Source organism: Lonchura striata, chromosome 1 (genome assembly GCF_046129695.1).
Source record: "Lonchura striata isolate bLonStr1 chromosome 1, bLonStr1.mat, whole genome shotgun sequence".
Lineage (NCBI taxonomy): Eukaryota > Metazoa > Chordata > Aves > Passeriformes > Estrildidae > Lonchura > Lonchura striata.
Genome location: NC_134603.1, coordinates 24,254,914 through 24,267,679, shown reverse-complemented (window position 1 = coordinate 24,267,679; position 12,766 = coordinate 24,254,914). Strand labels below are relative to the sequence as shown.

The following is a 12,766-nucleotide window of genomic DNA, read 5'->3' as shown; positions in this document are numbered from 1 at the left end:
CCTATTTATACTTATTATGTCCGCTGTAGGTTTTTATGCAGTTAACTAGAAGATCTTGAAATGAAAATTCTCATTTTCTACAGTAACTCATTAGTCTTCTAAAACAAAAGTTTAAATCTGCCTTTAGAACTAGAATTATCCAATACCTTAAGGAATCTATGACTTGGGAAGACACTTTTGAAAACAATGCTGTATTTTTTTAACAAGTTAATTGAAATAACACCTTTTTTATTCTAAATGCCAGAATTATAAATTACATTAATAATTTTGAATTATACGAAATATAAATCCCAAAAAGCAGTGTTTTTCAACATGGCTTTGATTATATCTGTGTTTACAAAATTTGGTATATGGAAATGACAGGCCTTTTGGTGCACTAGCTTCTCATGACATCTGGCAAAATGATGGCATGTGTGATGCTACATTTAGGTAAAAAAAAACTTACAGAGACACTTTTGGGACAAAATTGCTAATATTAATTAACTGAACAATTGCTCAACACTTCCCAAGATGTCACATTTCAAACACGGGCAGGAAAATATTATAGGTATTAAAAACCAAAAGGATAATTATTACCTACCTCATTCCCATTACACATTCATATAGAAATATAATTCCTTCTTTCTGATGTGGGCGGAGATTATTTGCAATGTAAGGATCTACAACTACGTCCACCACAGGTAAACCAGCCTTATTGAACATCCACTGATGACTTGCATTTGGTCGGGGCATAACCAGAGCATCTTCAAGTTCAAAGCATAATCAAGTATTACACAAAAGCATTATTTTTAGTCTGTTAGCAAAACCTATTAAAGTCAATGATCTAATTACTGTTAAAAATACTGTTTAATATATTGACCATTCTCAGACTGAAAATGCATTTATAAGTACCTAGATTGCCTTCTACATAAAAATATTCTTTTAAAGAGGTTTTCCAAATGGTTTGTATTTTTTTCAAAGGTTAAGATGATAAACTGAGAAATATGAGGGTTTTTTCCAGATGAGGTGAAACTGCCTACCTAATAAAAGTTGCTTGATGACTTTGAATTCATAAAGTTAAATTAGAAGAAGATCCAAAATACTTCTGAATTGAAAGTCTAAGAAAAAAAAATAAACAATGACCTACATAAAATCTAAATACTACATTTCATAGGGATATTCTTGCAATAGCCAAGAAAGACTTCTCTGCCCAAGAAGCAGAGATAAAAACCACCGATTTGCTAAAGAAAAATAAGGAAGGAGTGTGAGCTGACAAAGACTAGCACAGTGCATGAGTAGAAGAAGTTGACAGCTTTGAAGACAGCCAAGAGAATTAAGTGTTGAGCAACATCTGAGTAACAGTTTTGCTTGCCATAATCTGTTTACAAACACAGTAATTTTACTAGACAATGTCCATACTTGGCTTGCTGCTGCTGCTGCTACACACCTTCACTGAAAAATTGTATTGTCAGAGGACAGAATGAGAAAGCAATTTATGGCTTCTGGTTTTTTTATATGTCACTAGAGTAGATCTATATTGATAATTTATTTATGGGAATAGGTTGGTTGAAGGCTTCTATCAGTCAGGGAGATTTTGTTTCCTACTGACAAAGGGTTGAGTTCTGATGGATTAAATCAAATTGCATGTGTATATATTTAAGAGCCAGAGGTGACAAAAAGATAACTTTTCTGACAAAAATTTGGATGGAAATGAGGAAGAAACAAGGTATGGATAAACACTTAAAAAGCTTAGAAATTGTATGTGGAAGATGTAGCTTTACATCTTTGTCACTGTGCTCTGTTCTGCTGGCTTTCCATTCTGTAGAAGCTGCATTTTAATCAACTAATAATTTGAGTTCTGATGGATTAAATCAAATTGCATGTGCATATATTTAAGAGCCAGAGGTGACAAAAAGATAACTTTTCTGACAAAAATTTGGATGGAAATGAGGAAGAAACAAGGTATGGATAAACACTTAAAAAGCTTAGAAATTGTATGTGGAAGATGTAGCTTTACATCTTTGTCACTCTGCTCTGTTCTGCTGGCTTTCCATTCTGTAGAAGCTGCATTTTAATCAACTAATAATAATAGACTTCATGACAAAATAAAAACCTCTGTTCCAATATCAAGGTCCTGGTCTTGTAAAGTATCTCAGTAACTTCTGAAAGAAGTTATGCAATCAGACATTAAATAACATGATTCTCCTGTGTACGCAAGCCTAAAGACATTTATTTTCTTAACTCGGTGTCCAAACTATTGATGTGCTGAAAGCTCCCAAAATATAAGGTATTCAAATTCACCTGAAGTCACAGAAGACAACTAAAAGTAACTTCTTAAAAAACTAGTGCAGAAACAGCAAAGTTGTTAATTTACGTGCTGAATATATTGGCTTTTTTTTGTCAGATTTTCAGTCAGAATGCTAATGCAGCATCATCTTGCAATCTCAGGAAGAAACATCCTTAGATAAAATGTAATCAAGTTAAATTATGAACAGAAGCTGGTGTTAATAAGGATGCTCTTTTACAATTATCACTTGACTAAGATTTCAGTGTTTATTTACATAGCAGCCAGGTAACAGCTTCAAAAAGTCCCACAGTATCAGGATATGATGTAAGAACTCGGATAGAGGTATTATAGTAAGAATGTAGGAAAAAAAAGTAATGTAATGTTTTTTTAAATAAGCATTGCTCTGTTTAGCAACATTTTTTTACGTTCATTTTTATCTTCCATCTGAAAGATAGAGCTACCAGCAAAATATAGGTCCTATATGGTTTGTAAACAAAAGAATAGTTCTGCTTCAATAATCAACACCACTTACACAACTGCTTAACCAGTCTGCTGCTATACAATATGTGAACTCTCATGGCTCTTCAGCAAATACTTCTTTTAGCACCATAAAACTAAACATTTATTCCAAAACATATCTGGTTGAGTTTTAGTTACACTCTGGCTGTGAAGCATCAGGCATTGACAGAAGCAATTCTCTCAAAGTGGCACAACTTTTCTATAACTGATCCTCCACTGCAATTACTGTGTTGCCACATTATGACCGTATTTCACTGACCCCAGTGGGAAGCTGGAACTCATCTAGAACTTCTACCATGTGTCAGATTTTTTCAACAATCATTACACTCATTTTCCTTGGCAAAACTCTTAGAAACTACTCTGATGTGTTTCCACAGCCATCTCTAACAAGTATGAAAAGCTTTATGCAGTGCAGAGTATTTTACTTGTTAGAAACACACATGACCAAATCCTAGCATGGTTAGATACTAGTACTGTATGTCAAAAATACTTCAGTAATACATTGAGGAACATGAAGATTTTGGTTACGTTTTTGAGAGTCAGAGGATGTTTAAAGAAACTTAAAAATTTCAATCTTACTTGTAGCATTTGGATCATGGCGAGGTTTGCAGCTTTGAGAATCTCTGAGTGTATTCTCTTTAGGACTAGGTTGACAGACATTTTTGAATGGTTTACAGAATGGTTTTGTATTAGTTTGAGATAATGCAGTTGCATCTGTTTCATGAGTCCCTATTCCAGCCTGAAAACACCTGCCACTGCTGAAATCATCTGCTGAAATTACACCCATCACTTCAATTTCTTTTCCGCCAACCATCAGTGTTTGACCTTCAGCAAGGCTGTCTAGCTCTTTAGCTTTATATCCAGTACCTAAAAGAACATAAAAATTAAATCATTAGGACAACACAGCAAGTACTACTTCCTTAACACCAGTACTCATCTGCAGGATGGAAAAACTGTGAAAAAGTAACTCCTTCTGAAACATTTAATTGCAAAGCTCGAGTCCAGCTTCTAGGAATGTGAAAGATTGGAAGGTGAAGGTCTGCATTTTAATTCCTTTGTGAACAAGTGAACCTTGTTTGGCTCCTAAAGGAGCACTTGCTCTCAGGAAAGAGCTGAAGATGCCTGAACACAAAAGAATCCATGTGTCTTCCTAAATAGGAAGCTTAGGGAGGACATTTATGATCTCCTTTGCTCCGCACTTTTGTTTCCTCTTATTACACTACATAGCTTGAGGCTGAACATACTGAACACAGGTATATTCCTGTGCAGGTTCTGGTCAGAAGAGTCTAATTCTAAGACAGGATGGGCTTTAAGGGTAAATAGAAACCGAAAATGCAAAAAGTAAAACTACAAAGCTCAACTGTTTATGCAGCTGCCAGAAATAACCTTTTCTGTAGCATACAGCAATTTACAAGAGAGCATGTCCTAAATTCTTTGCAATGCATTATTAAGGAATTAGGACATTGCAGAGGAGAACAGTAAGATGTTCTGCTGCCTCAAAAATGAGCTATAAGCTGTGCTGATTTCAGGCTCCCTTGTGCCATCCTTGATCCTGTCCTGGTAAGCCTAAGGAAAAAAAGAAAAGTTCTTCCTTTGCCTTTTTCTTCCCATTTAAAAATAATAATCCCAAGAGCTCATACACATTCACTAAAAACTTCCCAGTATTATATACAAATTTGGAGGCAAGCATCACTTCTAGACCTTTCCTTCTCACTCAGTGAGTTAAATAATTGCAGATTTTTAAGACTCACACTGCTTAAATTGGTCAATTTATTTTCTTAGAATCAATCTGAATTGAAAGCAACTCTGAATAGGCAAGTTAGCACTAATGACATTGGTATTGTGACCTCTGATGCCATCAAACATGGTAAAAAAACTTTTAACTTTTTTTTAAGTTAAGTTTTAAGAGAAAAATCACAATGTTCATTTTTCTATTGTGTTTGCAGCTAATTCAAGAAGACAGGACTTGAAAAAACACAAGAACAAGGGTGGTGGCTGATGCATTCCAGGCATTACTCTCTTTCACTCTGCCTTCTTCAAAAACAAGCAAGTCTGTACATATATTGCTTTGCTATAAATAAATTCAAATTAACTTCTAAGTCACAGACTGATTTGCAAATCAAAACTGCCTGGTCCTAACAAGGCTCACAATGTCATGAGATCACAATGTCATGATTGTAATAAAAGAGCAGAGAAGCCATCTCTGACCTAAAATAAATCAAATTATGCTTTGCAGAAACATTGTCCAATCCTACTCCCTTACAGAATATCTTTGGCTCCATTAGCAAAGTTGATTCTTGCTTTGCTTTCAGTAAAAAATTACTGCTTCAAGTTGATGGCAGCCTATGGTTTGCAAGTCTTATTTTTAACTCTGATATCAACCCAAACTATGTCTTACAGCAGCAGCTGCTGCTAAAACTACAAGACTAAAAATTGCTACACAGTTGACTTTGGCTGGGCTGGAAAATGTTGCTGTTTGCCTGTCTTTCCAACAAAGATAATATTTTTAGCTGTTTGACTGGCTGAAAAGTAAAGATCCAACCTCTGAGATTCCTGATTGCCCTGCTGCTGACTGGAATATCTACAAGCAACTTACCTGTATCTTTTCCCCAAATTTTAACTCCTTCACTTCTGCATTATTACCAAAATCAACTACTCATCTCTCATTTAGTATTTTGGCTGAATTAGTACAGCTATTGGTTTCCAGATTCTCTCTAGCATTTGGTGTTTCTGTGAATTATGTTATTCAGCCTGCTACAGCCTCCCCCATGCATCTGCCTTACATGTAATAAATATAAAGCTGTCTTGCAGTCTTCCCCCCACCATGAAAAAAAAGACAAACCAATAGCAAGCCCACTCCACTGTTTTTTCATCCTGTCGTCAACACCAGTATGAAGAACTAAAATATCTAAAGAGCTGGGTTTCTGTTAATTCAAAGCACAGTGATTTTTCTGCCAGGTGTTCCTTTGAGCAAGTATGCAATTCTACAGTACCTCTGCCAATGTCTTTGCCTTCCATATCTTTCAATATTACTGACTTTCCTTTTGTAATAAGAATAGCATCGCCTTCCCACTTCTTGTGCTTTTTCTTTGATGCCTTACACCACATGACACTGAAATATTTCACAAGGCAGTCAGGTGCCTCCTGAGCTGCTTCTTCCTTTGCAGTCCCTGATGTTGGCAAATACAGTGCATCTAAAAGGGAAATAAAATAATAAAGAATATCTCAGCTTCTCCTATTAAAGTGTACAGTCTTTTGCATTTCAAAAAAATCAAGGTCAATCTATACATTTTGTCTTATATAAACAAAGTGGTATATTTCCTGTTCTTATGGTAAATTTAGATTGAGACAGAACACCACATAAGGAATAATCCTGAAAAAAAAACTAAAAACAAAACAACATTACATTGTTTCAGAAAGTATGTACTTTCAGGGAAATCAGATTACTTGTTGCATTAGTAAGTGACCTAATTTGACATATATACAAGATGATAAGAATGGAAAAAGAATAAAAGGAAAGGCTGAAACAAAAGCAAAAGGGAAATGACCAGAGGAGCAAATGAAAACAGGGTCCTCATGAGATGGTGCTGGGCAATGTTCTGAAGGCAAGGACAGGAACACAGAACTCAGAAAAGGGAACAAAGTAGTCCAGGAACCACATCTGGAGCTGAAGTCATCTGTACTAATTAGCAGAATAACCACTGTGGTGAAGATTGTGTTTTAAGTTGAATACACTATAAACCATAACTGTAATAATACAAAGTATAATTTCATTTTCTTTCTTTGCACCCTTCAAAAATAACTAATTGTGCAAACCCTGAAACAGGCCATCTCTTGAGTATGCACCAACTCAAACACACTGTTACTAGGCTTTGATTGATTTAGATTTGTCAGCAGCTACCCAGTTATAAGTATCATGGATGTAAATATTATTATGCTATATTTAGGCTAATAAAGTTAAGAAATTATAACAGAAGAGAGAGCACTTGATTGTAACATCAATTAAGAATAAACACATGCTTTCAAGAGTTAGCAATCCGAGACAAGTAATGGTAGAGAAGTTGCCAGCATTACCTAAAGGAGTATCTGTAGCATTCCTTTTCAGCACATGCACAGCTTCAAAAGGAGAATCAGACTAATTTTCATTAAAATACCCTTGCATGCTGGTTAAAAGCTTAAATAGGTTTGCTCCTTTGATTCCATCTGGGATTCAACACTATACAAATCTGATAAGAAAAGCACTTATGCCACAGACTAATGTTTCCAAAATTTGCAAGTGTGCTGGTATTTAAAGGAGAAGCTGCAAGAGGAAATTCTTGCTCACAGTAATAGTCCAACAAAGAAGCAGCTTTAACTCTTCTACATCAAGTCTACATATTCTCAAAACTTCAAAATACTCCTAAGTTACATGCCTAAAATGAGAGTAATTTTTCAGACTAATGTTTACTAAAAAAGTATTATCTAAATGAAAAATGCTGTATTTATCTAGTTGAATTTCCTTTCCAAAACACTCCAGAAGTTGTATTGTCTGTATAGAGCTCCATGCTGACGCAGTGCCTAAAGCAGACAGGATTTTCCATCTGTAGATGTTTCTTGAGTGCATTAGCCAACATCTGTAGTTCCATGCAGCAGATGTGTCCCCATCTCCAAGGAATAACAGAGCAGCCACTGAACACTGGCATTTCACAAGAAGGATAAGAATATGGAACAGAGTAGCCATTTTTGAAATGTAGGGAATTCTTTGCAGATGAATCTTGGTAAATGAACCAGACAGTAACAAAAAAAATCTTTAACATGCAGCTCTGTAAAAGAGTTAAAAGGCTCTATTAGATCTTCAGTAATCACAAGTGGTAAGATTTAGAGAAGTGAAAGGGGGGAAGAGAGGAAACCTGTACCTTGCAAAAGATTAATTTCGTTCTATATTGAGCGTCTAATTGTAAATTGATTCAGCAGAAAAATACAAGATGGTTTTCTTTTTGTTATTCAAACTGATTCTCTTAGTTTAATCAACAACTACTTTCCTTATATTAAGATTTTAAACTATTACTACAAGAACTGGAGATTTCACTTCAGAATTTTCTTCTTTTTTCTTGAAGGATGGCCATCCATAAACAAATGACCACCTCTTTGTCTCCTTCATTGACCTCCCACATGAGTTTGGTGAGCCCCGAGATCTGTGTTATGGTCATTGCTCTTTTACTCAGGGCATCCTGGATGGTATTATCTGAATCAAGAGTAGCTTAACTTTCAAATCAATAACAAGTGTTCAAAATTTTCTTATCCCTGCTTCATTTAAAATAATTGGAAAACCAATAATTTAAAAACAAAGCTGGAAATTGATAGACTTTTTTTATAGTAAGTTTTGCTGAAAAATATTTCCAAAGCAACCTGTCCCCAGTAAGAACCAAACCAGGCACCAATATTCCATGCAATACTATCATGTTCTTATGGGGAAAATGAAAAATTATAGCCTCTGCAATGTTCAGATTTCTTCCCTAAATTTGTCTTCTGAATTACCATAACTTCTGTTTACAGAAATATGCAATAACAATTTGTTTCTATAATTTATGTTTCATAAATCATCTTCCTTTTACCAATAACTACAGTATATTTTCAGATAAAAGTGTAAAGTGTTTTTTTTTTTTAATTAAACATTTTTATGTAAAAATAATTACATCCTCTCAAAATTATCTTTCACATAATTCCCTTGAACAGAAAACCTAAACCTGTTCACCAACAATGCTGATTAGGTACTTTCATTCAACCTTCTTTTTATCTTATCAGTTTTGTTTGCATTCAGCTTTACACCTATTTAACTTTAAAGATTATTGCAGTGCAATAGCAGAATATTCAAATTCAGTGTCATGAGCTTTTCAGGAATTGAAATGAGAATGGTATGTTATACACAGGAATTAAGTTCAGTGTTTGATTTAGGGGTACAGTGCGCAGTGGATTCAACAGAAAAACCCCTTGCTGCTCAGAGACCATAGACAGTATCTGAAATAGAGCTGGATTTGCTGAGATCCTGGAAGACAAACTGCAATTGGACCTTCTGGGCTCTGCTGTTAATCAGTTTGGAGTAAAAACAATAAGTAACAACAACCATGCATACCCTGTGGTATGAGAAACATCAGGAAATCATGCCCACTCATTTCTTTCCCAAGCAGCCAAAACCCAGCCTGGCAGTAAGGTTTGCTTAATCGTGAAGAAACAGTAGCAAGAGGCATGGCTCTCCTCCCAAAGGAAGGGTTTGGGAAATTTAAAGACACGGCTAACAAGGCTTTGAAAAGCTTCCACAAATAAAGCTTTCTATCTGTGGTTGAGAAAACAAGGGCTTAAGTTTCAAGATATAAACCCACAGCCTCGGTGATATGAGGAAAAGTTTCAGCAGCCTCAGGAAGGTGATGATTTACAGAAATCGGGACTGGATCCAGGAGAGGGGATGGGAGCATTCCAATGGCAAACCAGTTTAACCAGTTTCTGATGAGCAAGATTTCGAGAAAATGCATCGAATAAGTGCGTTAGGTTACTCCCAATGCAGCAAGAAAGCAGCTGCATTATGAAAGACTACCCAAGGTAACTCCAGCGTTCGTTTTCAGGACACTGCGGGCTGCAGCTCCGTCAGCGCGCACGCATTGCCTTGAGTGAGGGGCACGCTCCAGTGAGCCAGGCACTGGCACCTTGGCCTGGGTGTGGTTTAATGGATGGCTTAACCCAATCCCACTGCAGGCTGCTGCCAAAGCCCATGAGCTCACCTTTCCTCCCCTCTCCAGCTCTGCTTCTCATCCACCAGCTGCACGAAAGCCAGCTCAATGAATCCCATCACCAACTACAGCCAATATAGGGAAGGGGCATGTGCAGTTTGGACCAAGGAGACTGGGAGGCTGCCCATCTTTTTGTAGCAGTAGGGTGATTTTTAAACCATGGGTCCTGTGATACAAATCACCTTCACACCTGAACTTCCACAATGTAAGCATGTATGAAACAACAGGCAAGTTTTTGCTCAACTGCTCTGAATCTTCTCATTAAAAAGTACTGTCATAATGCAAAAATTGCAGCTTAGAGAGGATAACATTGATTAAAGTTGCACTCTATAGCACTAAGGAATTAAGAAATAGAAGGAGGCAAATCAAAAAATCTGAACTGCAGTAAAAGGAGACTGGGGCTTTGAATGAATCACAGCCTAAACTCAATGCCAGTGCTCTGCTGTAGCCTCTGCAGTGACTCGGCTCAGGTGCCATCAGTCTGCTCCATGGAGCCTGCACCATCTCTTTCTTCTGAGCAGAGGAAGTAACCAAAATGTTTCTTAATTAATCTGTAACATATTGAGAACAGACATTTACATAGCAGTTAAATGTTTAGTTGCCTATGAAAGATCTATATGTCACACACTTCTAAGATATCCCAGAAATATTTAAAGAAATATGAGTCAGATAGCATTATCTTTCACTTGCAAAGCTATTTCAGTCTAATAATAAACTTAATACTATGCGAACATGTAAATATATATCTGTGTGCCTCCAAGATGGAAAAAAAAAATGCAGTAACTCTTCCCATGGCACTTATGAGACCTCAGGAGGAGTGCAAACAGCAAGAGTCAAGCTGGCTTGCCCTAAACCTCAATCAATGACAGTTGGCAGTACATTTCAGAGTAATTTGATTACAACCCAGTGCTTTGTACTTCTCTTTCCAAGACAAAATGTATTTGAAATTCCTTTTGCATGTATCAGCATAGATAACAAACTCACCTAAAGACTGATATTTCAAGCAGGAATATTTTCTTTGGAAAACACATCATTGTTCTAAATGCAAAATTATTTTTAAAGAAAAATGTAAATGATAAAAAAAAATAATATTTTTAAACTTCTGTTTCAAAGTCTCTCAATAATCTGAAATGCCACTCAAACTAGGCTCTAGATTCCTGACTATGAAATACTATGAGGATTTCCTTCAGTAGATATTATTTTACAAAGCTAATAACTTTGACAGGCCTTCATGAGTTCATAGTACATCTTCTATGCTAGCTGCCTCAGTTTAAGCACACCTATTCACACATTTGCACAATGTTCATAAAAACTGGCAGTGAAAGAAAAATTACTGTTTATAAAAAAATCACAGATTAATCCAGTCTTTTTTTTTTTTTTTTTTTTTGCTAAGCTACAACTTTTTCTATTCCTGAAACCTAAACCTCTTAGAAATAAATGCAGTTTGTACAGTATCTACAGCTTAATTTCTTGAGGATTACACACTGGACATGCTCTAACTGAGGCCAAGAACAGGTTTCTCTGTAGTCACAGCTTTCACTACTCAGACTGAAGTTGAGTTTCTTCCACAATTCCAGCAGGGAATTTTTCCCACGGTCTCCTCCTTCAGACTATGCAGCTCTCTTTGGGCACCAAACAGGTAAGGATGGCAGAAGGGACACAGACCAGCTACAAGGAAAAGCAATTTCAGAGATGAAGCCTGACAAGAAAGGCTATTGTTGGAAAGGAAGGCTGATGTTGAACCAATTGAAAACTGGCAACTGGGTAGAAGACTCAAAGTCTGAGCTGGAAGCAGAACATGCAGGCTAGAAACCAGACATGGAGTAAAAGAGTAAGAAAACAACAGGATATGTTAGGAGGATGGCTGGGGAGAACCGCTCAGGCAGAATGGGATTGGGGTCCAGTATAAGAGTCAAGGACCAGACACAGAGTTGGAATTTTCTGAGTAGGAGGTGGTGCAAAAAAAAACAACTTACTGCCTCTCACCTCTGACCCTCAAAATGCAAGATTTACTAGGAAAATGTACAGCTGGAAAACACTGAGGGAAATCACAGGACAACTTCAGAGGAAAAAATGAGAATAGGAACTATTAGGCAATGACAGGGAAAATAGAAGTGGAAAATGACAACAGAAGATACCAACTAAAGACAACGTGGTATTGCCACATAAAAAATGGCAAGCAGTTGAGCACAGAAGGGCACTGACTGCACAAAGACATGAAGGGCATTCACATAAACACAGCATCCTGGTAAACAGGGCAGACTCAGGTTTGGTAGCTACTCTACAGGTGAATAGGGCTGCAATGGAAGGTTTAGGTGCAATGTAAGAGATGGAGGAAATTAAGCTCCTGAACTGGATCCATTTCACAGATCATTCCCTGCAAGACAAACTTACATCAATTCTGAGTTTAGGACCAGCAGAAGACCCAGAATCAGACAAATATCTTCTAGTGGACAAGTCCACATAGACAAAGCAAGAGCTAGAGCTTGAATCATCATATCACTTTCCCTAAAGTCCTCTCAGTACCTTCTGCTCTTCAACATGAAAAATTTTTGGTCTTTCAATTTCTTTGCTGTCATCAAACTTGGGCAAAACTTACTGAGCAAACTACTGCATGCCTCGATAGATATTAATACTGTACACTGAATTCAGTGATATCTTAATGCAGTAATTTGATTTATTACTTTAAAGGGGAAAGGTAAGGTTTTCAACCCTGTCTTACATAGATGAAAATACCAAATTATATAGAATAATCTGTTTAGAAATGTTAATTTGCTCCAAAACCCAGAAGATTAACAACCTTGTGGTAAAAAACTATGCTACCCACCTGCCCACCAGCCCTATGACCCATCTTCATCAAGTGAATAGTTCTAAGGTCAAGCAAAGTTTGAAGATGTCAGAAATAAGGTGTTCCAGTGACCTGATTGGACCCACTGTGATCCATGATAAAGTCCTTAGAGAAAGCATGCTGCCCTACACTGCTGTGGGACCTCTTGTTCATTCAGTGCAGAGAACTGAACTGCTGGAAAGCCAGGAAAAGTTGTGGGGAAAAAAGGCTGCTGTTGCCTCTGCCATCCCTCCACTGTTTTATTGCAAATTGCAAAAGGTGTGCGATGGACAAGGCTGCAAGGACAGATAGTCCAATCTCGTGGTTAGATAAGCTGAATAATGCCTTAAAGAACTGGACTTTACTTGCATGTCTTCTGGAGTTTCTCTG

At 36.8% G+C, this 12,766-nt stretch overlaps 1 protein-coding gene across 1 annotated transcript in view; it reads right to left on the bottom strand.

The window, feature by feature from the left end:
* The window catches only part of RAD54B (RAD54 homolog B), a 62,242-nt gene that overhangs the window by 17,506 nt on the left and 31,970 nt on the right, over positions 1-12,766 (bottom strand). The window contains exons 4-6 of the mRNA XM_021543212.3: positions 5,779-5,979; positions 3,365-3,652; positions 581-743 (exon numbers count right to left, since the gene is read on the bottom strand). Coding sequence (XP_021398887.1) covers positions 581-743; positions 3,365-3,652; positions 5,779-5,979 — 652 coding nt within the window. The remainder of the gene's footprint in view (positions 1-580; positions 744-3,364; positions 3,653-5,778; positions 5,980-12,766) is intronic.